Raw genomic sequence first — 26670 nt, 5'->3', positions numbered from 1 at the left:
CATTTTATTGAAAAGTCTGACAAATGTCAGTGGCCTAAGCTACAGGACATCCAGGCTCCCTCGGTTATTGCTGCAGAGAGCTGGAAATCAGGACCTTCAGAGGGATTTATGTGTGCTGTTTCTTTGATTTTTATTGCTGTGCTTTCATTTGAACCATCAGGAATTTTATCTTCAAATCTCATTTATCTTTCTGAAGGTCCCACCTATAGATGGCAATACAAACAAGTAAAACCCGACAGTATTACCATTATGGACATGGTCACATTTATTCCTCTATCTTTTTAAAATGCAATATTTTATCTGTTTAAAGTTGCTCTTTTTGGATATATTTTTTTCTCAGACCCTTAGCATACTTTGAAAGGAAAAACACCTATCAGAAATAAGAGGATAAGAATAAACCATTTTTAGATTCTGCTATGTCTTAAGGTTTTCGTCTCATTTTAGCTTCATACTTTTAAGTAAAGTGGTAATCTATTTTAATTTTTTTCTCTTTGATTCTTAGCTGTGAAGATATGACAGTGACATTTTTTAAATATGAATCATAAGATATGCTTCTAAAAATGCTCTTTTGCACACACACACACACTGTGCCCTCTTGTCATTAAAAGCTCTTAAGCAATTTCACTGGAAAATGTATCTAATGGCGGCATAATTATTGTGTATAGACACTGGGTGCTTGAATGGTGCTAGACCAGTGCTGATTCCTTCAATGAGTGTTGTAGTGATGGATCCAACAAGTTCCTAGAGATTGTCACCATTTCTATAATAGGCCACCGAAGAAGTCATAGGAAGGGCGCTGGCCACCACTTTTGGTTGGGAACCAGAAATGCTTCCCAGAAGTGACATTGAAGTTAGATTTGAAAATATAAGAGTTTGCCAGCAAAGAAAGGATGAAGGTGGGAAAGGAAAGGATGTTCCAGCAAAGGTAACAAAATGTGCAATAACTTGAGGGGCAGCAGACATGATGCCCTCGGTGATCTGAACATAATTCAATATGGAATGAGGAGACAGTGGGTGAGAATAATGAGAATGAAAACTTCATAAGAAAGTAAAAATCTAGAATTGAAGGGAGTTTGGAATTAGCTCAAGGGCAATGGGGAGTTATCAAAAAATGAATGACATGAATATATTTGAATTTTAAAAAGATCACCCTGGTCAGAAGAGAGAATTAAAAGGGCACAGGCCTAGAGGCTAGAAGAAGTATATGAACACTGTTGCAATAATTTGATTCTGATATTAAAGTGGCCAGAATGAAGATAATCATAGTGGGAACATAAAATATTGGGTATATATAAATGAGACTGAAGAAGTAAATACAATGTAATGCAAGAAGATTGAATAAAATGCTGATTGATGGATTCTGGAGAGGCGAGAAAGAGGGAGACGTGGATGAAGCAGGTTTCTGACTTGGGCACTTGAGTTGAATGTAGAGCACTTTTCTGAGAAGGGAAAACACAAGCAAGAAAAGGTATAGCTGTGTGTGTGTGTGTGTGTGTGTGTGTGTGTGTGTGTGTGTGTTTGTGTGCGCGCGTGCTGTGGGAGGCAGGGTTAAACTTGAGGTCAGTTTACAACATACAGAGTTTGAGGATTCTTTGGGACAGTCGAATAAAGGTGCCCCTCAATTCTTTTAAAACCAATAAGATACATCCTCACTCACTGAAATCATGGGAATGGATGACATATCTCAGTGAGGGTGCGTTCTTCCTTCAGAAAAGCCAGAACTGCCACAATAAAGCCAACATTTAAAGGGCAGCTGACACTTACAGGGCCTCTGATTGGATGAGGTATCCACACACACAGAAGGCTGAGAAAAAGCATTCATGTCCTAGAGCTCGCGGGGTAAGGTCTGAAGTAGATTTGTCCATGGGGCACTTCTTAGTGGTCTTGCAATGGACTATTTAAATAGGAAGTGGAATCATTTGTTATATTGAGTATTTCCAAATAAATTATGTCATTAATTTATTCTTCCATTCATTCATGGAAGGACTCAACTCACTAACAGAAAACTTGGATACAAGGTCTGCATGCAACTGTGCAAACAGTCTTTAAAGGTGCCTTCAGCCCTGACCGGTTTGGCTCAGTGGATAGAGTGTCGGCCTGCGGAATGAAAGGTCCCAGGTTCGATTCCAGTCAAGGGCATGTACCTTGGTTGCAGGCACATCCCCAATAGGGGGTGTGCAGGAGGCAGCTGATCGATGTTGCTCTCTCATCGATGTTTCTAACTCTCTATCCCTCTCCCTTCCTCTCTGTAAAAAAAAATCAATAAAATATATTTAAAAAAAATAAAGGTGCCTTCAGCCAATATCACTTACATAGTTTTATGCATTTATAACTGGGGAAAAGAACTAGTTTTCTACTAACTATACTGTACACCTCTATCTTGATATTCAAGCAACAGATTTTTATGCATTTAAATACTGTTTATAGAAATACTGCATTTTAAAAGCCACATAGTATAGAAAAACTTAATATGACGAAACAATCCCTGCCTCACTTCTTCCTACTCCAAGGCCCTCCTCCTCATAAGTTCTTTAGTTCTATCAGTTTTCATCTTATTTCCCTTCAACTATATTAAATGCATTGCTATTTCTTGATTTTATCCATTTTAGACATTATGTTTTGTCTTCCCATTCTGGTAGATGAAGAATTACCTTTCTTGGACCCAGTCACATCTGGGCCTACCTCCCCTGGCCTCCAGGACAGGTATGCCACGATGTTGGTTAGGTTGGATTTCGAAGTCCATGTTGTCTGTCTGATGTAAATATCACACTTTGCTGATCGCTAAGGCTGCATATTGTCCCTAAGTGCCTCCCTCCAAAATCCCTTTGTTGCATGACTCATCCTAGGCCAGGTTTTCTCAGCCTCACAGCTATTCTGGATCTGATAATTATTTGTGTGTGTGTGGCAGGGGGGAGGGTTTACTGTCCTGGGTCATTAAGAAGTTTAACAGTGCCCTAGCCGGTTTGGCTCAGTGGATAGAGTGTCGGCCCTCAGACTGAAGGATCCTGGGCTTGACTCCAGTCAAGGGCATATACCTCGGAGGCAGGCTTGATCCCTGGCCCTGGTTGGGGCCCATGCAGGAGGCAACCAATCAATGTGTCTCTCTCACATTGGTGTTTCTCTCTCTGTGTCTCTCCCCTCCCTTCCACTCTCTCTCTAAAATAAAATAAAATAAAACAAAACAAAAAATAAAATAAATCAATGGAAAATATCACTGGGTGAGGATTAACAACAAAGAAAGATGTTTAGCAGCATCCCTAGCTTCTACCCACTATATATCAGCATTGCCTCTCATCTTAATAACTAAAAATGTCCACAGGTTTTACCAAGTGTTACCTGGTGGTTAAAATCATGCCCAGTGGAGAACCAGTGGCTGCTCACTAGGACTTCTGCAAGGCAGTTACCCTGAAATCACCTTGCCTGTTCTGAGGTGGGTAACCGATTCCCTGGAGCCCATATCTTCCTTTTTATATACTTCTTTTTTTAAAATATATTGTATTGATTTTTTACAGAGAGGAAGGGAGAGGGATAGAGAGTTAGAAACATCAATGAGAGAGAAACATTGACCAGCTGCCTCCTGCACACCCCCTACTGGGGATGTGCCCGCAACCAAGGTACATGCCCTTGACTGGAATCGAACCTGGGACCTTTCAGTCCGCAGGCTGATGCTCTATCCACTAAGCCAAACTGGTTAGGGCCCTTTTTATATACTTCTTTCTTCAGCGAAAGCACCTTGTGGCAGGCTGCCTCCAAGGTGGCCCTCAATGATGCTTCCCTCCTAGTATTCATATCTTTATGTAACCTCCCTCCACAACCTCACATTGTACCAGGTGGCACTATTGAATTCAGTATTCTCTCTCTCTCTTTCTCTACCTTCACCACTTTCTCTGGGGGTGGGGGGGGGCATGTCCTCTGTTCAGCCCTATTGAAAAATCAAAGAACCAGTATCTGAAAGTTCCAGTCAAGAGCCGCAGGATAAATCTTGGAAGCAGATTGTCCCGTCCCTTCAGGTTACTGAGGCCAGACAAGAGTGTGACCTCATGAGAGACATGAACCAGAATCATCCAGCTAAGCCAATCCCACATTCCTGACCCCCACAGCACTGTGAAAGGTGACAAATAAAGAGTGTGACCTCATGAGAGACATGAACCAGAATCATGACCTCTCACAGCACTGTGAAAGGTGACAAATGTTTGCTGTTTTAAGGTACTAAATTTTGGGCTAATTTTTTATGCAGCATTAAATAACTAACATATATATCAGGTAACATCTCAGTAAAAGTATTTCTGATGTCTCAGATATACGTCATGAGATACCTCTGCCATTTTATGTATTAAATTGTTTTTATTCCTTCATCCATAACATGGGACTGATAACTTGAAGAACCATAGAATTCTAGTGTGAAGCCATTTTCCCTAAATATTATGAAGATGGTCTTCCATTATCTCAAATCACCAGTGTTTCTGTGAAATTCTCTGCTGGTCCTTAGCAGACAGAGTTCGGGTGTGCCTGTGCTTCGGTGTGTGTCTGCTTCTGTTCACTGTGTTGGGTAAGGAAGCAAATGTTTACATTGGCTTTATTTTATTCTACAAAGTATTTTCTATTATATCCTTGCTAATGTCCTCTCCCTATCTATTCTCTTTCTGGAAATCCTATTTGATATTGAATTTCATGTTTTGATGTTTTATCTTCTGTCCTCATTGTCCACTTTTTTGCATTTTTGTTTAACTTTCTGGGAAATTTCTCAATTTCCTATATTTTTCATAATTTCCTCTACAGCATTTCCAAGAGTTTTTTTATTTTATTTTTTGCCAGTTTTATTTTAAAGTATCATATTCTAGTGTCATAGATTTATATATTCTTCTACCTCTCTGAAGACACTGTTTTTAATGTTTTTTTCTGCCTCTTGCATTATTTTTGTTTTCTCCAAGTACCTTTGTTTGTTTATTTGTTTTGTTCTTTGTCTTCCATCTTGGAGGTATCAGATGGCCCTGGCTATCTGTTCACACTGTGACTGGGGCACTGTACACTGGACTGAGAATTCTACGTGCAGCGGCTGAGTTTGTCAACAGGTGGGACTCACGGGCAGGTGACCATATGGGTAAGCTATGTTTTCCAGTGTGGCATCGCTATCATTCATGGGGCTGTTCAGTTCTTTTATGGAAACCATCTAATCTCTTGCATGAAGAAAGAAAAGCCAAATTGTAAGAGCTCTTGGAAGAAGGGAAAATCAAGGCCAGGGCCCCACAGCCTCCTGTACGGATGTCCCTTCACGTTTGTCTGCAGCCCTGTAGCTCAGCTGGCCCTCAGCTTTGCAAACTCTGATCTAATGTCCATGGACTACCACATATATTTCTGGACCTCTGGGATGGAGGTGGAAAGAAACTTGCTTATCTGCCTGGACAGGGAAACGCGGGTCTGGGGTCAGCAGCTCCCTGAGTAATCCTACCTTGTTTCCTATCATCATGCCTGGAGCAGCTGCCCAGTACACAGAGCACCCAGGCTGAGCCTCTCCTGGACGTCTTCCCCTCGCAGAGACTTGAAGGGAGCCAGCCTGCCGCCTCCACATGCTGCCCGATTTCCAAAATGTGGGACACTTCTTCCCCACCCTAAGCTCTGCTCTGCTTTGCCTTTTGCGTGCCTACCTTCTTTCATTTTTACATTTCTTCATGTCATTGTGAAGGAGCTTAAAAAAGAGAGGGACAGTACATTTGTGCATCCATCCCTCATGTTTAAATAAGAACATGCATGTATTACATGTGATTTTGTAAACCAAATATGTTCTGTCTGGCCCTATTAATAACATTAAAATCACTCGTTTCAAGAATGGAGCACTCCCCTATCCCTCTCCCTTCCTCTCTGTAAAAAATCAATAAAATATATTAAAAAAAAATCACTCCTTTCGAGAACGGAGCACTCCTCCATGAGCTCCTTCACTTCACACTTTCCACAGGCGGGGACTGTCAGATTCAGCTGGTGAGCCCCTGAGCTGGCACTCTAGCCGCCCCCGGGACCTGCGTCACAGACATGGCCTCGGTGATAACGCTAGGGTTTTCACTTGGTAGTCCTGTGTGCGCCAGTGCGCACCGAAGTACAATCTGCCAAATATATGGAGATGCCTGGCACCTTCTATTACTGGCAATATAGTTTCAAATATCCCAGCAGGGTGTGAGCACGCATCTACTGGGTCATCTTTTAACCAGCGTTTTGAAAACAAAGCCCAGTATGGAACCACAGGAAGTGAATATGATATTCTTGACAGAGCTCCCAGCCTTCGTGAAAGCTAACACAGACCCCAGGGAGAAAATGGCCGCTTCCCTGAGAACAGCACACAGTACAAGGTGGGGTCAGAGAACAGAGCAGAATATCTGCAAGTTAAAAAGTGAGACAGGCAGAGTGTGATGTTCAGCCCCATGGTCCTTGCTGTGTCTTCTGGGACAAGTCATTTAACCTGTCGGTGCCTAAGAGCCCTCATTGGTGAAGTGGGAAGTGTCAGGAGGAACCTCATAGCCACTGTGAGACATAAAGAAAGCGGGAGACTGTGTCCAGGAACCGTCTCCCCTGCAGCTCTAAGAGAGGGCAGTCCGTTTCCGGAGCCCTCCTTTCCAAATAGGAGAGGTCAAGCTACTTATTAGAGTGGAAACAGTGCTTCTATGACTTTGAATCAAGAGAAATAGTTATAATCCCAGGCTTTCTTGCTGCACAAATGCCAGCTGCACAGAGAGGTGAGTGACCTGAGCCGGGACTTCCTACTGTGTTGGTCAGGCAGGCTAAGCAGAGTGGAAACACGCCTTTTCTCTGATAAAATTCTTGTCACATAGAAGTAACCACTTTCTTAATCCTGAAGCCGCTAATTAGAGGCTTAGTCCAAAAGCTAAGCATCCAGTGCCCCATTCTCTCCACCCCTGGCTTACAACACAGAAAATGAAAGTGGCTCAGTAACTAGCAAGCTCTTTGGTTTGTGTGTATTAACTCCTTTTTGTGTTTTATCTGAGTTCCCCAAACTCTTTACAAACAGGATCTCATTACCCCAACAACACTGCGGCCAGGCCCTGGACCAATTCTCCCAAAGTTATGGATGAAGAACCCCAGGCACCTAGTACACCTGTCTCTCCCTTCCTCTTTCTGCAATGGCGCCTAAGAGCAGGTACTGATTCTCTTGATTCTCACACTATGTTGTAAGTAATCAGCCTGGTTGTAAAAACAAACAGTTGCTCAATTCTTAGAAAATTTCTGAAGACTTATTTAAACTGGGAAAGTACAAAGTGAGAAGACCCCAGAGGCTCTCAAAATGATATCAAAGAATCAAGGCTCCACAGTCCCGCTGCCAAACAACTCTGCCTCTCACAGGTACATTACAGGTGATGGGATGGAATCTCAGGAAGAACAGTATTAATATCAATACTCTGCCCTGGCCAGTGTTCCTGAGTGGTTAGAACATAAGCCTGTTCACCAAAAGGGTCACAAGTTCAATTCTCGGTCAAGGGCATGTACCTGGGTTGCAGGTTCAATCCCCAGCCCAGGTTGGGGTGCATGCAGGAGGCAACCAGTGAATGTGTCTTTCTCACATTGAAGTTTCTCTCTCTTCCCCCCTCTTCCTCTCTTTCTAAAAATCAATGGAAAAATATCCTCAGGTGAAGAGTAACAAAACAAGAAAATCAAAACAACAAACAAAAAACATCAACACCCATTAATATGTCCATGCCCATCTGGACCTGGTGTCCCCCATATTGTTATTATCATCAATAAGAAAGTGTAATGAATTTTGTACTTTGCAGTCTATGCGCTCTACCTCCATGGCTTCATCTGACCTTCGTTTCAGACTGATTGAGCTGCAATAACAAAACACTGCAGGCTGGGTGGCCCAAACAATGGAAACTCATTTTCTCACAGTTTTGGGGCCTTTAATTTCAAGGCATCAGCCAATTCAGTGTTTGGTGAGGACTGTCCTGCTGACTTTCAGATGGCCACCTTGTACTGTGCCCTCACTTGGGAGGGGGCAGAGAGAGAGAGAGAGAGAGAGAGAGAGGTGAAATATCTATTGGTTGCCTACCCTATGCGCCTTGATTGGGGATTGAATCCACATCCTAGGTATGTGCCCTGACCAGGAATTGAACTTTTTGTGTATGGGATGATGTTCCAACCAATTGAACCACTGGGCCAGGGCCATATTTTATATTTTATTTAAAGGGACCAAGAAGGACTGATGATAAAAAAGTAGAATAGGGAATTGAATAGGGAATTGAAATAGATAAAAAAGAACAAAAAAGCATCTTATTCTATTTCATGGCCCAATGCCAGGGGGACTACACCCCTCTCAAGAAGCATTGGCCACTTCCTTCTTTGCCTTACTGGACCCCTAACAGACTAGCCCAGCACTTACATTATATTGGCACCCTCAGTATGTGTTATGTCTCTGTTCCCAGAATAGACCATTAGAGGCAGGCCAGGACACTATTTCGGTCTCTCTGGTACATGAAACAGTGCCTGCCACATGGTAGAACCTGGTGAATGTTTGTTAAACATAATTATTTAGAGAGAGAGCCCATGGTACTGTGGAGAGTCAGAGCCATCACTCAATAAAATTCTGTAAAAGTTTAATGTCTCTTCCTCCAGACCCTTTTCCTCCACCAATGCCCCTTCTCCTCCAAAAGCCGGGTCTCTGAGAAGTTGCCTGTGGCCCAAAGCCCTGGCTATAAATCCACAATGGCTTTCTTTTTCCCAAGGACCCTCTGACACAGAAATGCCTCCTCTTCCCTCTATTCTTTTGTCCCAGGAATTAAAATGATTTTCTTTCTTTAAGAAGAAGAACCTGTTTTCATTTGAAAAGATAAGAGGACAGCTTAACCTGAATAACTCTCTAGTGGGAGAAATTTCAAGGAAAAAGATAAAGGTCAAAGAATTCCGAACCTGCCAAATCCAGTCCCTGCCAGGGAGAGGCCTGCAAACATGACTTTAAGTCACGTTGCTCCTCTTTCCCTGGCCTGGGAACCTTATTAAATGAATTTGCAAGCCAAGAATTCCACTCAGTATTTACACAGGTCACCCGCTGTGTTCACCCCTGACTTCTTAACCCAAAGTGCTGCGATTGACAATGGCTGTGGGCACTTTCTTCCTCCCAGGAGAACAAAGAGAACTCCTTTTAAGGGTGATGCTCTCATCATCATTTCCACCTGATTCCCAAAGGCACCTTACATCAAAGAAAGGTTAAGAAACCTGAACCAACAGAAGACCCTTAATCCATCTCAGGAAGGTGAGAATCAATCTTATAAAACTTTTAGAGAAAGACTTTTCCCAGTTAACCCTTTACCATATTTGATCTCCTAATCTTTTGTTTCCATCTATAAATATTCTTAACTTCCATTAGTATTTTCAGAGGCATATTTTTCACTGGAATGTATCCAAGTCACATTAAAATATCCCTACCTCTTTATAATACAGTGTCACTAATATTTTTCACTGGCAATTATATTAGTGGCCTAATACCACCAACATACTGGGGACAAGCTGTAAGGATACCAGTTCTTAATTCCTCACTGAAGCATTTCAAAGTCTGCAAGTGAAACTCTAGCAGAAAGAAATACAAATGCATGACTACACAAGAAAGGAATAAAAAATCACAAAATCTCAGACTTGGAAACACACTCAGAGTTTATTATTCTGGGTCATTCACTGCGAATCGAACCTGGGACCTTTCAGTCCGCAGGCCGACGCTCTAGGATACCAGTTCTTAATTCCTCACTGAAGCTTTTCAAAGTCTGCAAGTGAAACTCTAGCAGAAAGAAATACAAATGCATGACTACACAAGAAAGGAATACAAAATCACAAAATCTCAGACTTGGAAACACACTGAGTTTATTATTCTGTGTCATTCACTGTTGGAATTCTTATTATGGTATCCCTAATTAATTGTCATTTATTTATTATTTGATGACTTCCAAAGCAAGGAATCCACTATCACTTAAGGTATTTTACTTTCTTATTACAATCCCTGAGTTCTTAGGAGATTCATCCTTAAAGTTAGGCAAATTCTGACTTCTAGTTGGTCTGCTTGGGACATATGAGCAACTTGGATTTTTCATGTATCTAGGTTGTTTTCCAGGAAATTTAAGTCTCTCTCTCTCTCTCTCTCATTATGTTTAGAAAGAACCCTATCCTGCTTATCTTTGTTGATCTTCATAGTCCCTGAGTCCCTGACACTGTGCAGTGGGACTAGTAAACACCCAGAGAGTCAATGAAAGGATGAGTGAATGAGCACATATCTTAGTTGTGCCTCTGCAGTGAGGAGAGATGGCAGGAAATGCCCAGTATCCTAAATCTCTGCACCATACATCACTGTCTACTGCGATAGGAGTTCCCTAGAGCAATGGTGGGGGCATGGGTTTGGGGCTTTTGGGTGATGATTCTCTATCTGAGGCTGAGTGAAGAGAGGGGGGCACTTCATTACTAACCATGACTTGGACACCTATTTCCCATGAGTTAGATGGAGCTGCCAGGCCTGCACTTTTACCTTTGCACTGAGATCTAAGCTTAAAACAAAAAAGCAAGGCACAGGTTTCCCTTTGCTTCCTTCATTTATCCAGGGTTTTAAAAATGTAGGTGTCCAGCCCTAACCAGGTAGCTCAGTTGGTAAGAGCATCATCCCTGTATGCCAATGTTGCCGGTTTGATCCCCTGTTAGAAAACATACAAGAATTAACCAAATAATGAATAAATAAGTAGAACAACAAATTAATATTTCTCTTTATCTCTCTCCCTCCCTTTCCCTTTCTCTCTCTCTAAAATTAATAAATAAAATTTAAAAAATAAATTAAAATGCAGGTGTCCATTAATTCAAGTACATTTTTTCAATGACATGGGGCTTTAGAGTATAAGAAAACAGGGAATAAGGTAAAGTTCAATAATGCCTTACCAATTAAATAAATTCAAATGATTTAAAACATGATATGTTTCAAAAAATATAACACTCTTCGTTTAGCTGTTGTGGTGGAGTATACAGAATAAGCTGCCAGTCTTGGGAGGGAGGATTGAGTCCCAACTCTTCTCTTTATTTGCTGTAGAATTTTAATCAAGATATTAAACATTTATGTCTTAGTTTCTACAACTACACCAATCACACAGGGTTATTGTGAGAATTAATGTGTGCATTAATTAGAATAGTGCCCATAGAGTATCTATAATAATAAAAGTGTGATATGCTAATTAGATAGAACAGCCAAACGATCTTCTGGATGTCATTCCAGACATCCTTCCAGATGAAGCTGCAGCGGCAGGGCAGAGACAGAGGTAGTTAGGGGCAATCAGACAGGCAGGCAGTGGTTAGGGGGGTGATGAGGCAGGTAGGCAGAGTGGTTGGGGGTGATCAGGCAGGTAGACAGGCCAGCAGTTAGGAGCCAGTGATCCCGGATTGCAAGAGGAATGTCCGACTGCCAGTTTAGGCCCTATTTGGTAGTTGGACATCCCCCAAAGGGTCCCGGATTGCAAGATGATGAAGGCCGGGCTGAGGAACTCCCTATTCCCATGCATGGATTTCATGCACTGGGCCTTTAGTATATTATAACAGAGTAATGGAGTAAGACATATTTAGTCTGATATAGTGATTTCTGTTGTGCATTGTCTATATCCATAGGAATGGCCTGACAGGTACAGGTGTGCCTGTGGGACCACACAAAAGATGCTTTGGGGGGAATCTTGCATCTCAGTGCTCTGGAACTATCTTACTTAGAGTTCAACCACATCATAGTAAGGTCATCCAGTTTAGAGGGAAGGTTGTTGGGCCGATTATCAGGAGATCTGGCTTCTAGTCTCAGCTATGCCATGAATTGGCTGGCTGACCCATGTTAACCAGTTAATCCAGGCCCCAGTGTCCTCAGCCAGCCTTATAACCTCACAGAGACCCTATGGAAAGAAAGATTGAGAACTAAGGGTTCTAATCATACAAATGCCTGCTGATAATTAGGAGGTCTAAAACCCATATTGCCTCTTTTCTCTCTTGAAGGCTCTTCCAGACCAAATAGTTCTGGAACTACCAGTTATCCTTCTAGTCTTTCTCTCCCTCTCTCTTTTTTGCTTCCATCATGTTGTTCTGAGAATGAATGATCCTCTTAGTTCTGGTTGGACATTGCTGAACTTTAAGCAAGATAGTTCCAGAGCACTGAGATGCAAGATTCCCCCCAAAGCATCTTTTGTGTGGTCCCACAGGCACATCTATCTGTACCTGTCAGGCCATTCCTATGGATACAGACAACGCATAACAGAAGTCACTATCAGACTAAATATGTATCACTCCATTATGCCATTCAGGCCTGATTCAACTCAGAGGCCCTCCAGTTTTGATCCTTGTTTTAGTCCTATACACCATTCTTTATTTTCAATGCTGTAAATAGTTAAAGCAAGATCAAACAAAGAAGAAAGAAAAAAAATACACAAGAAAAAGTAGTGCAAGAGAAATAGCAAGAGTCTGTGTATGAGGTCTGGAGAAGGCACAGTGTGAGCTGCATATTTCAGGATCCTTTCTTCCATCCCCCACCACAGTTGATCCCTGTGGAGATGGTTCTAAAGCCCAGACACATCTCATTATAACAGAAAATTACAAGAAGAGAAAATACATATTCTTGATCACAGAAAAGTGTCTTTGAGACCATGCTACAGGGATGTCCACATCCTGCCCTCTTTGCCTAATCCTAATAATTGTTTGTTCCCCTAGGATTTTGATCACATAGTGCCCTTGCCATGACCATATCAATAGTCCTCATTCTGTCAATGTGAAATTAAGTTGTGAGGACAGAAAACCTGACTTTTCCTAACAGCTATCAAGACTGGTGTTTTTCACCATCCCTCATATAAGATGGGTTCTAACTCCTTTATCCCTCTAAGCTTCAGATATTCCATTTTGTTCACATTCTTTTCAGAATCTGATTCTCAGAATTCAGATCTGTATCCAGCAAGGTTATGATCCCCATATACCACTTCTCTCCAAGATCTAGCAATCCACTTCTATTAATACAGCCTGCATTTATGCTAGTTGCTTTAAAAGCCCTTAGTAAAGGAGACTGCAGTAAAGATGGCAGGATATATGTGACAAGTGTCCTTCTGAAACTCAGATATGCTTCTGATCTTCTTTTTACATTTAATGGATCCCAGCACAGAATAAATAATAAAGAATTACCACTGCACAGTTGAGGCAAATTAAAGTGGATGCATTTGACTTCAGCAATGAACTGACACTGGCCTGAAATATCAATTGCAACTCATAAAGGTCAAGTTCAATCAAGGGTTTGCCTGGAGGTCTGGAAATAAGCTGCTCAGGTGACACCAAATTTAGGTTGAAATTTTGCAGAGTTCTGGAGGGCATATACTAGTACTTTCCCTCCAGCCCAATATGACACTCCATCAGGCTCCCTGCCATCAGCACTCACCATTCTTGCAGAGCAGGACAGCCAGGAAGTCGTGAGAGGAAGAATTGATATAAAGCAAGAGGCTGGGTGCCTGGGCTGTCGCAAAGCTAAGTGCGATGTTTTCCTTAGATGGAGCCGGCTCTGCGTAAATTGCTGAGGAAGGCTGGCTTAGATTCTTGGTCACTGGATAGGGTTCTTGAAACATGTAAGTAACTGAAGTGCCAGCCTCAAAAACAGCAGAAACCTCTGCAAAATAAAAGAGGGGAAAACACACACTAAGATATGAATTGAGTATTCAGGATATAATCATAGCTTGTTTATTGTTCCTATGCATTAGGCACTGTGTGAGGGTTTGTACATTAATTATATAATATGCTTTCCACAATAATTCTCAAGTGGCAGAAATCATCAACCTCGTTTCCAAATGAGAAACATGAGGCTTACAGAGGCTAAGAACCCTGCACAGATTGCACAGCTAAAAGAGAGAACTGGGATTTGCATTGTGGAATTCAGGTCCAGTGTAATATATATTTGCAGAATAACTACCATGTGCCAGGCTCATTTTTCAAGAAGCAAAGATAAAATGTCCCTGCCTTCAACACAGTATAGAGAAATTTCACTGGGACCATCTTACTTTTAAAACTGAGATGCTAAGAATTCTGGTTTGTCTTTTTCTCCTGTATCAGGAGGGTTTTAAGTGGGTTCTAAATTACTGAGAGCAGGGTACAGGGGAGGTAGCAGCATTGCTCTGTGGTGTTGGGTGAAGGGTGGGAATCCATTGAAATAGAAGAGAGGGATTTATGGAAACAGTGAGAAAGGCATAGATGTCCTACTATCGGACTCAACTTTTTAAATGTCTAGGAATTGGCATCCAATCCCCAAAAAGAGAAAAGACTTGGGCAAATAGGCCTCATGTGACGCTCTACATAGAGTTCTGCCACCTCTGTGAGGAAAGGAAGCATCCCACACTGATGACATTCAATCAGCAAGAACATGCCAGGGAATTGGCATCCAATCCCCAAAAAGAGAAAAGACTTGAGCAAATAGGCCTCATGTGATGCTCTACATAGAGTTCTGCCACCTCTATGAGGAGAGGAAGCATCCCCACACTGATGACATTCAATCAGCAGGAACATGCCAGCCCCCAGATCTTACTGCGCAAAGTCCTTGTCCCACTGCCAGGTTAGTGGGGCCAGCGTGGGACTGGGCTTCAGCACTGGGCGGGAAGCCTTGCTCAGTTCCCTACTAGCTGTGCAGTCCCAGGGAAGCAGGTGAACACTGCAAAGACTGTTTCTCCTTCGGCCAATGGGAAGCATGAATCCTACCTCAACACTTCTTTGTGGAGGAGTAAATGATATGTGCAAAGCACTTAGGACAGTCACCCATCACAGTTTGAACTCATAGACTCCCAAAGCAGAAGACAATTTAACCAGAACCCATTCAATTTTCTTCATTTAAAACATCTGTTTATTGACTGTACGTTTATCCAAATGCTAAGATATGCTCTTCTCTTAATCAAGGCCACTATGAAATTCCCTTTCAACTTTGTCTCTGTACAGCAAAGGTTCCCTCTTAGAACAGCATAGCTTAGGTCTGGCAGCAAGCCTCTGTCATAAAAATAGTAAGCAAGAAACTGTATTGACATAATTTCTCTTTCCAACTGACATATGCAATGTTCCTAGTTCCCCATGAAATTATCTCATTGAATTAATGGCACCTAGAACATAATCAAACCTGTCTTTTGATTTGTAATTTGATTGCTAATTTGTTCTACTTTTGTGAAAACTCTATAACAACCTGCAACTGTGACAACAAAAAAAGAAGGCTGCATATTTATGTATATTGTTAGCAGACTGGGAATACTCTTTTATTTTTGCTAAAGGTTCAGAGAAAGTGTTCACATTTACAAGCAAGTCCTTCTAATTGCAAAGATGTGCAGTAGAGACTTGTGACCGTGATGATGTGGGTTAATTATTAGTTTGATTCAAGTACTTTCCTTGAGTGAACTAACTTCCTTGGGGACATTTTGCCTGCCTTTTGAGCTACTGTCTCCTAGTTAACAGATAAATGGTTTTCATTTGATGTTTGGTTTGTGTGTGTGTGTGCAAGTGTAAGTATAATTTAGAGCATTCTGTTATGTAGCACTGGAGGCCCCGTGCACAATGGAGCCAAAACCAGCTCTCAGACATCCCCTGAGGGGTTCTAATTTTAAGAGGGCACAGGCCAGGCTGAGGGACCCCATTGGTGCAGGATTCAGGCCAGGGAGGGACCAATGAAGGGCTGCAGGGCATGTCTGGCCGTCTCACTCAGTCCCCAATCAGCCAGGCCCCAGCAGCAAGCTAACCTACTGGTCAAAGAACCTGCCCCCTGGTGTTCAATGCACATCATAGCGAGTGGTTGAGCAGCCTTAGCATATCATTAGCATATTATGCTTTGATTGGTTGTAAGGCCGACCAGCCGACCAGACACTTAGCATATTAGGCTTTTATTATATAGGATATTAAATATGGGCATACATAGTACATTTTTTTTTGATACTTAAGACATGAAATTAAATGAAAAGTATTTTTTTTTAACTAGAAATGTTCTACCAAATTTCTTTCCTCCCTCCTCCCCTATTCCTACTAATTTTATTGTTTAGGTATTGTCAATTTCAACACAAAGAAAATTCAGCAAACCACCTGGATTCTATTATTCTATCAGTTGATTGTATTTTATAATCTAAGAGTTTAAACTCTCTGATTGATTGGCCTGAACATACAAAACCATTGGGATAAATAGAAGAAACATCTTAACTGTGAAGACGTTCATCAGTGACCATGGTGCTACTGCAGGACCACAATGCCAATATTAACACACCTTTAGAGCACCTACAAGGTAGAAGGAACTATGCTGATTATATTCTGAGCATACAGGATACACATTAAAAAATAACACTGATGGAAGATAGCCTAGTATATGATGTGTGAGTGACAGAAAATAATTTCCAGATTGGATGTCTCCATGGGCGAGAGTAGCCTAGGGAAATCTGAAAGAGGAGCTCACTGTTGATTAGGCCTTGACGTGTGGAATGAACTAAGAGAAGGAGCCAGGAGACAGGGTGGTGCTGCAGAAGGTGTGTGTCCCCGAGTCAAACATGAGGTCTGACTGACTTGGAAACTGGCTGTACCGTTCTCCAGCATTCACAGGGTCCCACTTAACCTCAGTTCACTCACATATAAACAGGGATGAATTCAGTCTTGTGGTGGTAGAAAGAGTCGAAGTAATCATGTAAAGTCATGGCACATAGTTGGAACTCAATAAATAATACCCGTTCTTTATAACTGTGATAGAATAAATGAGAACAAGCATGAAGACCAATCCTGGGTAATGAGTTAGCTAGTGTTTACCTAAAAATCAATTAGGTTGTAATTATTTCAGGAAATCATCAAACACACTAAAAATAAATTTAAAAATTGGCATGATATTAGAAATTTGTTCTTAAAATTTTTATAATAATGATCCTGTGGATATGTGCTTTTATGAGTCCTTATTATTTAACAATACATATTGCAATATTTCAGATAAAGTGATAAGTTATCTGGCATTTGCTTCAAAATAATACAGGAAGATAAGCAGGTGTGAGCATTTAGATTAAATAAAAATGGCCATGAGTTGATAACTACTGAAGATAAATAATAGGTGCTTGGCATTGTAAAATTCTTCTCTCTAACAGAGTGTACAAATGATATTTTTCTGTAGTAAAAAGTAAAAAAAATAATATGTCCTCAGAAAGGTAAATATTAGACAATTTTCAATAGTTTTTTTTTTTACAATTAGTAAAGTATAAGCTAAAATATACATATTACTTTTCACTGAAATTCTATTACTAAGGAAATAATTTATTAATGTGCATATCACAGCAATATCTATGTGCAAACACTGGGATAATCCAAAATTCCAAAATATAAGAGCAACTATTTAGTGAGACTCTAGGTCAGACATCATCCCAAGTTCTTTGTGAAGTGCTCACTGCATATGCACCACAAACCTTTGTGAAGAATTCCTGAATTGTCCACACTTTTTATATCTACAGGTGTGAAAACCAGGAATCATAAGGTTGAGCTACACAGCCATTGTCCTACCTGTAGATTGTGGATGAGCCAGAATATGAACACCAGCAGATCTGGAGGCAGAGTCCCACTATTGCTAAGGTAAGCTCTGGTGGAAGGATTGCTTCAATAAGCAGGAACCGTTCCACCAGATGGAATATTCTGCAACATTAAGACTTAAAAATTCATGCACAGGGGTGTCCTTCAGCTCGGCCTGCACCCTCTCCAATCTGGGACCCCTTGGGGGATGTCTAACTGGGCGGTGCAGTTGGATGAATTATAGATTCTTTGCAGACAATCACAGGTGCTTCTTTCTGTCCATAATGTTTTTAAATTCCAACAGGAAGTTGGATTAAATAAAGCATTGTTTGGCATAGGGGCTTGGGAAATGTGTCTTAATGAATTAACAAGACTTTTTATAACTGTCATCATCATTTGAATATAAGTGGTGTTTAAAATGGTGATTAAAACACTTTATTTTGATAATTGAAATGCTGCTCTTTTTCAAAATTATTATATTTTTAAAAGTAAATGACTGTTTACATTCAACATTATTTTTTATTAGTTTCATACGTACAGCATAATGGTTAGCCACTCATACACTTTAAAAAGTGTTCCCCCTAATATTCCTGTACCCAATGGGCACCATACATAGATATTAAAATATTATTGACTATACTAGAGGCCCTACACATGAAATTCTTGCAAGGGTAGGCCTTCCTTCCTCTGGCTGCCAGCACTGGCTTCCCTCCGGCTGCCAGAAACTGGGACATGGGCTTCCCCTGGCTTCTGGTAGCCGGCCTTGCCCCCACCCACATCCACCTTAGCATGAAGCTGCCCGCGTCTGCCGCCATCCCCCTTCCTTCACAATTGATTACCCCGCTGGCCAGTGGCCTGGACCTCCCGCTGTGGTGTGATCATGGAGCGATGATGGGGGCCCCCCGGCCAATCGCATGGAAGCTGCCTTGGCTGGCCTGTCATAGCATGGCCATCTGGATGGTTGTTCTGCTGTTTGGCCCTTTGGTTGCCTAACTGCTCCCCTGCTGACCTGATGGCTCCCAACTGCCCTCCCTTGCTGGCCATCTTGTGGTGGCCATCTTGTGATGACATAGCATGTGATGCCACCTAGGCTTTTATTATATAGGATTATATATGTACTAGAGGCCCACTGCATGAAATTCATGCACAGGTGGGGGCCCTCAGTCCTGCCTGCACCCTCTCCAATCTGGGACCCCATGGGAGATGTCCAACTGCCAGTTTAGGCCCTATGGGATTGGGCCTAAACCGGGAGTTGGATATGCCTCTCACAATCCAGGACCACTGGCTCCTAACTGCTTGCCTGCCTGCCTGCCTGATCACCCCTAACCACCTCTGCCTGCCTGCCTGATCGCCCCTAACTGCCTCTGCCTCGGCCCCACACCCAGGACCCAGGATTCCCTCCTCCAACCAACCGCAGGTTCCTGGGACCCAGGCCGGCTTTGCCTGGGCCTCCTGCAGCTACAGTAGACTGTGGGTGGGTGGCTTCTCCATCTCCCGGGCCACAGCCACAGGTGCTGGCGCCTGGGACCACAGGGCAGGAGGCTTCTCCATCTTCTGGGCCACAGGCACAGGCGCTGGTGCCTGGGACCATGGGGTGGGAGGCTTTGCCCAGGCCCGGCTTTGTCAGGAAGGACGTCCAGATGGTCATTCGGAAGATGTCCAGTCTAATTAGCATATTACCCTTTTATTAGTATAGATATGCTACTTTACATTCCCATAAATATTTTGTATTTCCAATCTCTACTTATCAATCTATTCACATTTTTCACCCAGTCCTCAACTCCCCTCTTATCTGGCAACCATCTGTCTGTTCTCTGTATCTATGGGTCTATTTTCTGTTTTGTTTTTCATTTATATTATTCTTTAGATTCCACATATAAGTGTAATCATATGGTATTTTTCTTTCTATGTCTGAATTATTTCACTTATATAATGCCCTCTAGATCCATTCATGCTGTCACAAAGGCTAGTATTGTGTTCTTTTTAAAAAATATATATTTTTATTGATTTGAGAGAGGAAGGGAGAACTTCAGTGCCTGGAAATTAGCCGCCATCTTGGTTGTCAGTTAATTTGCATATACTCACTGATTAGCCAATGAAAAGGGTAGCGGTCCTACGCCAATTACCATGTTTCTCTTTTATTAGTGTAGATTATATGTGTACTAGAGGCCCAAAGCATGAAATTCATGCACAGGTGGGGGCCCTCAGCCCTGCCTGTACCCTCTCCAATCCGGGACCCCACGGGAGATGTCCAACTGCCAGTTTAGGCCCTATGGGATCGGGCCTAAACCGGGAGTTAGATATGCCTCTCACAATCCAGGACCGCTGGCTCCTAACTGCTTGCCTGCCTGCCTGCCTGCCTGATCACCCCTAACCAATTTGTGCATGGGGAGTGATCCCTCAGCCCGGCCTGCACCCTCTCCAATCCAGGACCCCAAGGGGATGTCTGACTGCTGGTTTAGGCCCGATCACAGGGCAGTTGGACATGCCTCTCACAATCTGGGACCGCTGACTCCTAACTGCTTGTCTGCCTGCCTGCCTGATCGCCCCTAACTGCCTCTGCCTCGGCCCCACACCCGGGACCCAGGATTCCCTCCTCCAACCAACCGCAGGTACCTGGGATTCGGGCCTGCTTTGCCTGGGCCTCCTGCAGCTGCAGTAGACTGTGGATGGGTGGCTTCTCCATCACCTGGGCCACAGCCACAGGTGCTGGCACCTGGGACCACAGGGTAGGTGGCTTCTCCATCTTCTGGGCCACAGGCACAGGTGCTGGTGCCTGGGACCATGGGGTGGGCGGCTCGCCCGGGCCCGGCTTTGTCAGGCAGGACATCTGGATCGTCATCCAGAAGATGTCCAGTCTAATTAGCATATTACCCTTTTATTAGTATAGATATGCTACTTTACATTCCCATAAATATTTTGTATTTCCAATCTCTACTTATCAATCCATTCACATTTGTCACCCAGTCCACAACTCCCCTCTTATCTGGCAACCATCAGTCTGTTCTCTGTATCTATGGGTCTATTTTCTGTTTTGTTTTTCATTTATATTATTCTTTAGATTCCACATATAAGTGTAATCATATGGTATTTTTCTTTCTATGTCTGAATTATTTCACTTATATAATGCCCTCTAGATCCATTCATGCTGTCACAAAGGCTAGTATTGTGTTCTTTTTAAAAAATATATATTTTTATTGATTTGAGAGAGGAAGGGAGAAGTGAAAGGAAGAGAGAGATAGAAACATGAGAGAGAATAATTGATTGGCTACTTCCTGCATACCCCCCCACTGTGGATCAAGCCCACAACTGGGCATGTACCCTGACCTGGAATCAAACTATGACCTCCTGGTTTATTGGTTGATGCTCAACCACTGAGCACACCAGCCAGGCAGTATTGTGTTCTTTTTAATGGTCAAGTAATATTTCATCGTATATATGTACAACAGCTTTTTTATTCACTTGTCTATTCTCTTGGGCTGCTTCCATAGCTTGGCTACTGTGTAAATAACCCTGTAATGAACATAGGGGTGCATATATTCTTTCAAATTGGTGTTTTGGTTTCCTTTGGCTATATACCAGAAATGGAATTGCTGGGTCATAAAGCATTTTCAAATTTAATTTTTTGAGGAAACTCCATGCTGTTTTCCACAGTGGCTGCACCAATCTGCATTCCCACCAACATGAGGTTGACTTTTTCTACACATCCTTGCCATACTTGTTGTTTGTTGATTTATTGATAATCATTCTGACAGATGTGAGGTGCTATCAGTTTGTGGTTTTAATTTCCATTTCTCTGATGATTATTGACTTTGAGCATCTTTTCATATGTCCATTGATCATTTGTATGTCTTCTTTGTGGAAGTGTATATATAGGTCTTTTGCCTATTTTCTTATTGAATTTTTTGTGTTTCTGGTGTTAAGTTGTACAAGTTCTTTTTTTTTTTTTCAAGGTGTGGACAGGGAGAGCACACAGTGGATCCTTTGGCTTGAGGCTTAATATATATTAATTGATTTCAGAGAGGAAGGACGAAGGAGAGATAGAACCATCAATGATGATATCAATGATGATAGAGAATCACTGATGGGCTTCCTTCTGTATTCCCCCTGCTAAGGATTGAGCCCACATCCAGGCATGTGCTTTGACCAGTAATCGAACCATTATCTCCTGGTTCCTAGGTTGGTCAATGCTCAACTACTAAGCCATGCCAGCCGAGTATGGATTTTTTAAATTGATTTTAAAGACAGAGGAAGAGAAAAGGGAGAGGGAAAGAGAGAAACATGGATCAGTTGCATCCTGCATGTGCCCTGACTGGGGATTGAACCCACAACCTACATGTGTGCCCTGACTGGGAATTGAAGCGTGACCCTTTGGTTCATAGGGCGATGCTCCAACCAACTGAGCCACCCCAGCCAGGCTTAGTTGTATGAGTACTTTATACATTTTGGGTATTAACCCCTTATCAGATGTATCATGTGAAAATATGTTCTTCTATTTGGTGGGTTATATTTTCATTTTATTGATGGTTTCCTTTGTTGTGCAAAAACCTTTTGGTTTTATGTAGTCTCATTTGTTTATTTTTTCTTGGTTTCCCTTGCTCAAAAGTTACATCAGAAAAAAAAATGTTACTGAGAGAAACGTCTGATATTTTTACTGCCTATGTTTTCTTCTGGTATTTTATGGTATCAAATCTTCTATTTAAGTCTTTAATCCATTTGATTTTATTCTTGTATATGGTGTAAGAAGGTGGTCTAATTTCTTTAGTTGTGTTTTTTTTTTTCATGTGTCTGTCAAATTTTTCAAATACTATTTAATGAATAGAATGTCTTTACCCCATTATGTTCTTGCTTCCTTTGTCAAATAGCAATTGACCATAGAGGCATGGATTTATTTCTGGAGTCTCTATTCTGTTCCATTGTCCTATATGTCTGTTTTTGTGCCAGTGCCATGCTATTTTGATTATTATGGCCTTGTGGTATAGTTTGACATCAGGTAGCATGATTCCTTCAACTATGTACTTCTTTCTCAAGATTGCTATGGCTATTCAGGGTCTTTTGTGGTTCCATATATATTTTTTTGAATTATTTGTTCTAGTTCTGTGAAATACACCATTGATATTTTGTTGGGAATTGCATCGAATCTGTAGATTGCTTTGGGTAGTATGAATATTTTAACAATGCTAACTCTTTTTATTCATGAGCATTGTATATGCTTCCATTATCTGTATCTTCTTCAACTTCTTTCTTAAATGTCTTAAAATTTTCTGAGTAGAGATCTTTTTTATTCTTGATTAAATTTATTTCTAGGTATTATTTTTTAATGCAACTATAAATGGGATAATTTTCTTTGTTTATTTTTGATAGTTCACAATTGATGTCTAAAAATGATTTCTGGAGATTTATTTTGTATCCTGCTGATTTACTAAATTTATTTATCAGTTCCATATATATATATATTGTTAATGTTCACATGAGGATATTTCTTGCATTGCTTTTCAGAGAGTGGAAGGGATTCAGGGGGAGAGAGAGAAACATTAATGTGAGAGAGACACATTAATCAGTTGTCTTCCACATGCTCCCCGCCAGGGGGCAGGGAGTGAACCCGAAACCCAGGCCACTGACTGGGAAATAAATCCAGGACCCATCCATGCTCAGGATGACACTACAACCACTGAGCAACACCAGCCAGGGCTCCATATTTTTAACCCTTTGAGTGCCAACCAATATCCTAGGAACTATGCTAAAATTGCCAAGGCATTTTTGCTGATTTTACAGCAGTTTAGGAAAAAAATTATGAATTTAATAGAGATTGCATTGAATCTATAGATTTCTTTGGGTAGTATGGACATTTTAATGATGTTAATTCTACCAATCCCTGAATACGATATATTCTTCCACTTGTTTATATCTTCCTCTATCTCTTTTTTCAATAACCTATAATTTTCTGAACACAAGTCTTTTACCTCCTTGGTTAGGTTTATTCCTAAGTATCTTAATTTTTTTATTGGGATTGTTTGTTTAGTTTCTATTTCTGAGTTCATTATTGCTGTATAAAAATGCCATCAATTTCCGAGTGTTACTTTTATATCCTGCTACATTGCTGAATCCATTTATTAAATCTAGAAGTTTTTTGGTGGAGTCTTTAGGGTTTTCTATGTACAGTATCATGCTATCTGTGAATAATCAGAGTTTTACTACCTTCTTTCCAATTTGCATGCCTTTTATTTCTTCTTGTTGTATTGCTGTGACTAGGACTTCTAGAACTATGCTAAGAGTGGGGAGAGTGACAACCCTGTCTTGTTCCCAATTTTAAGGGAAATGCTTCTGGATTTTTGCCATTGAGTATGATGTTGACTGTGTGTTTATCATATATGATTTTTATTGTGTTGAGATATGGTCCCTCTATTCCCAGTTTGCTGAGAGTTTTTATTATAAATAAAAGAAGGCAAAACTTTATAAAATTCTTTTTCTGCATCTATTCATATGATCAGGTGCTTTTTAGCTTTCATTTTGTTTACTTAGTGTATCATGTTAACAGATTTGCAGATATTGTAACAATGTTGCATTTCAGGCATAAATGCCTCTTGGTTATGGTGTATGAACTTTTTAATGAATTAGCTGGTTTGCTAATATTTTTTTGAGGATTTTAGCATCTGTGTTCAACAAGGATACTGGCCTATAGTTTTCTTTCTTTGTAGTGTCATCTGGTTTTGGAATTAGGATGATGCTTGGAAGTCTTCCCTCCTCTTGAATAGTTTGGAATAGTTTGAGAAGAATAGGTATTAGCTCTTCTTTGAATGTTTGGTAAAATTTTCCTGTAAAGCTATTTGTTCAGGACTTTTGTTTGTTATGTGTTGTTGTTTTTTATTACTGCTTCAATTTCATTAATTACTAGGGGCCCAGTGCATGAATTCGTGCACCTTGAAAGGACCTGTGGGCTGCGAAGCTGCAGTGGGCACAGAGGTGGGTCTTGGCCCCTCCTCTGGGCCCCCGGACCCCTCTCTGCTGGCAGGCCCACTCCCGCTGCCACTGCTTTCATGAGCTGATGGCGATGGTCCCGCTCACATCCGCTGATGGTGCAGAGCTACTGGGTCCAGCGCCAGCAGCAGGTGTGAGCGGTGGCTGCTGCCCCCACCACCCCTCAGGAGCAGGGGGAGGTTGAAAAGCCCTTAGGGGTGACTGGGGCCAGCAGCTGCCTCTCGCACCCACCGACGGCGCCGAGTGATTGGGACAGCAGCTTGGCAGCGAGTGTGAGTGGGGCTGGCACCGGCAGCAGGTGCGAGCACTGGGCGGAACTGCAGCAGGCGGGAGCAAAGAATTTTCAGCACCCACCAGAGGCTTGTCCCAATGACAGTGACCCATGCCCCACCTTGGTCTAGCGCCCCTGCTCACCTGCTCTACCATCCCACCATGGCCAACGCCCACCATGTTCCGTGCTCTGCCACCGTGCCCCCTGGTGGTAAGCGCATGTCATAGCAACCAGTTGTTTGGTTGTTTGGTTGTTCCGCTGTTCAGTATATTTGCATATTAGGGTTTTATATATATATAGATAATCAATCTGTTCACATTTTCTGATTCTATTTGATTCAATTTTGGAAGATTGAATGTTTCTAGAAATTTATCCATCAGTCCCATTTCTTGACATATAGCTGTTCGTAATATTTTCTTACAATTTATTGCTATGTTGTCAGTTGTTACTTCTCTTTCGTTTCTGATTTTATTTATTTGGATCCACTGTCCTTTCATCTTGAAAAGTCTCACTAAAGGTTTATCAATCTTGTTTATCTTTTCAAAGAACCAGCTCTTGGTTTTATTGATCTTTTGTATTTTTTTTTTTAGACTCTTTTTTGCTTATTTCTGTTCTGATCTTTATTATTTTCTTTCTTGTGCTCTCTTGGGGCTTTGTTGTTGTTTTATTAGTTTTATTAAGTATAAAGTTGAACATCTTGCTTGAGATTTTTCTTATTTCTTGATGTAGGCCTGAAATGCTGTTAATTTTCCTCTAGGACTGCTTTTGCCATGTCCCATAGATTTTGAGTTGTGTTTTCATTTGTTTCCGGGTATCTTTTCATTTCTTCCTTGATTTCACTGTTAACCTACCCATTGTTTACTAACATGCTATTTAACCTCCTTGTCTTTGTGGGTTTTTAGGTGTTTGTTTTGTTTTTTTTCTTCTGATAAATTTCTAGTTTCAAACCATTATGGTCAGAGAAGATGCTTAATATGATTTCAATCTTCTTAAATTTATTGAGATTTGTTTTTGTATCCTTACATGTGGCCTATCCTAGAAAATGTTCCATGTGCAGTTGAAAAGAATGTATATTCTGTAAGTTGTTTGGCAGAGTGTCAACTAGGTCACATTGGTTGATAGTGTTTTTAAGTCTTCTATATCTCTACTGATTTTCTGTCTATTATTTCATTAAGTTGTTAACAGAGGGGCGTTGATAATTGTGGATTTGTCTGTTTATCATTACACTTTCGTCTTCATGTATTCTACACTTGAACTTGGCCAAAAGGCCAAGAAGCAATATCTTCATGTGTTTGGAAGCTTTGTTATTTTTTTTTTTAAATGCAGTCAATTTTCTTTTCCTTAAACCACAAAATAGAGTCTTTGGTTGTAAAAACATCACTAGTTACAGTCTTGCCAAGAGGTCCCAGCTGGGGAGGGGGCAGTTAGTCTGTGGCCAGAACTCCTGAGGGGTCTCTAAAATGCTAACAACCAGGTTAAAAGACTTGGGGCAAGGGTGGTGTTGGTGCTGGCAGGCCTCTAGGAGGGCACTGGGCCCAGGCCTCCGTGCCCCAGCCACAGGGGCCGGCAGCTGCTGCACAGGCCCATGGCATCTGGTGAGGGCCTGCCCAGAAGCACCAGGGCCACCTCTCCATCCCCCTCCTGCAGGCCAGGGCTGGGAGACGGCTCCTGGGATCTCAGTTCCTCAGCAAAATCTGGGACTGCATGTCATATGGAAGCTTTGTTATTAAGTGCATAAATTACTAGATTTGTTATAGCATCTTGATGAATTGAGCCTTTTCCCATTATGATACAGCTCTGTATTATTTTTTGCTCTACAATGACTTTGATATTAATTATGCCACTCAGTTTTCTTTTGATTAGTATTATCATGTATCTTTTTCCATCCATCTTTT

At 41.5% G+C, this 26670-nt stretch overlaps 1 protein-coding gene across 1 annotated transcript in view; it reads right to left on the bottom strand.

The window, feature by feature from the left end:
- CNTNAP5 (contactin associated protein-like 5) overlaps positions 1 to 26670 on the bottom strand; it is a 921850-nt gene that overhangs the window by 118229 nt on the left and 776951 nt on the right. The window contains exon 19 of the mRNA XM_014548314.1: positions 13418 to 13642. Within this exon, the coding sequence (XP_014403800.1) occupies positions 13418 to 13642 (225 nt within the window). The remainder of the gene's footprint in view (positions 1 to 13417; positions 13643 to 26670) is intronic.

This window comes from Myotis brandtii, unplaced genomic scaffold, assembly GCF_000412655.1.
Source record: "Myotis brandtii unplaced genomic scaffold, ASM41265v1 scaffold501, whole genome shotgun sequence".
Taxonomy (NCBI): Eukaryota; Metazoa; Chordata; class Mammalia; order Chiroptera; family Vespertilionidae; genus Myotis; species Myotis brandtii.
Note: the sequence above shows the minus strand (reverse complement) of the source record. Positions and strands in the feature narration are given on the sequence as shown.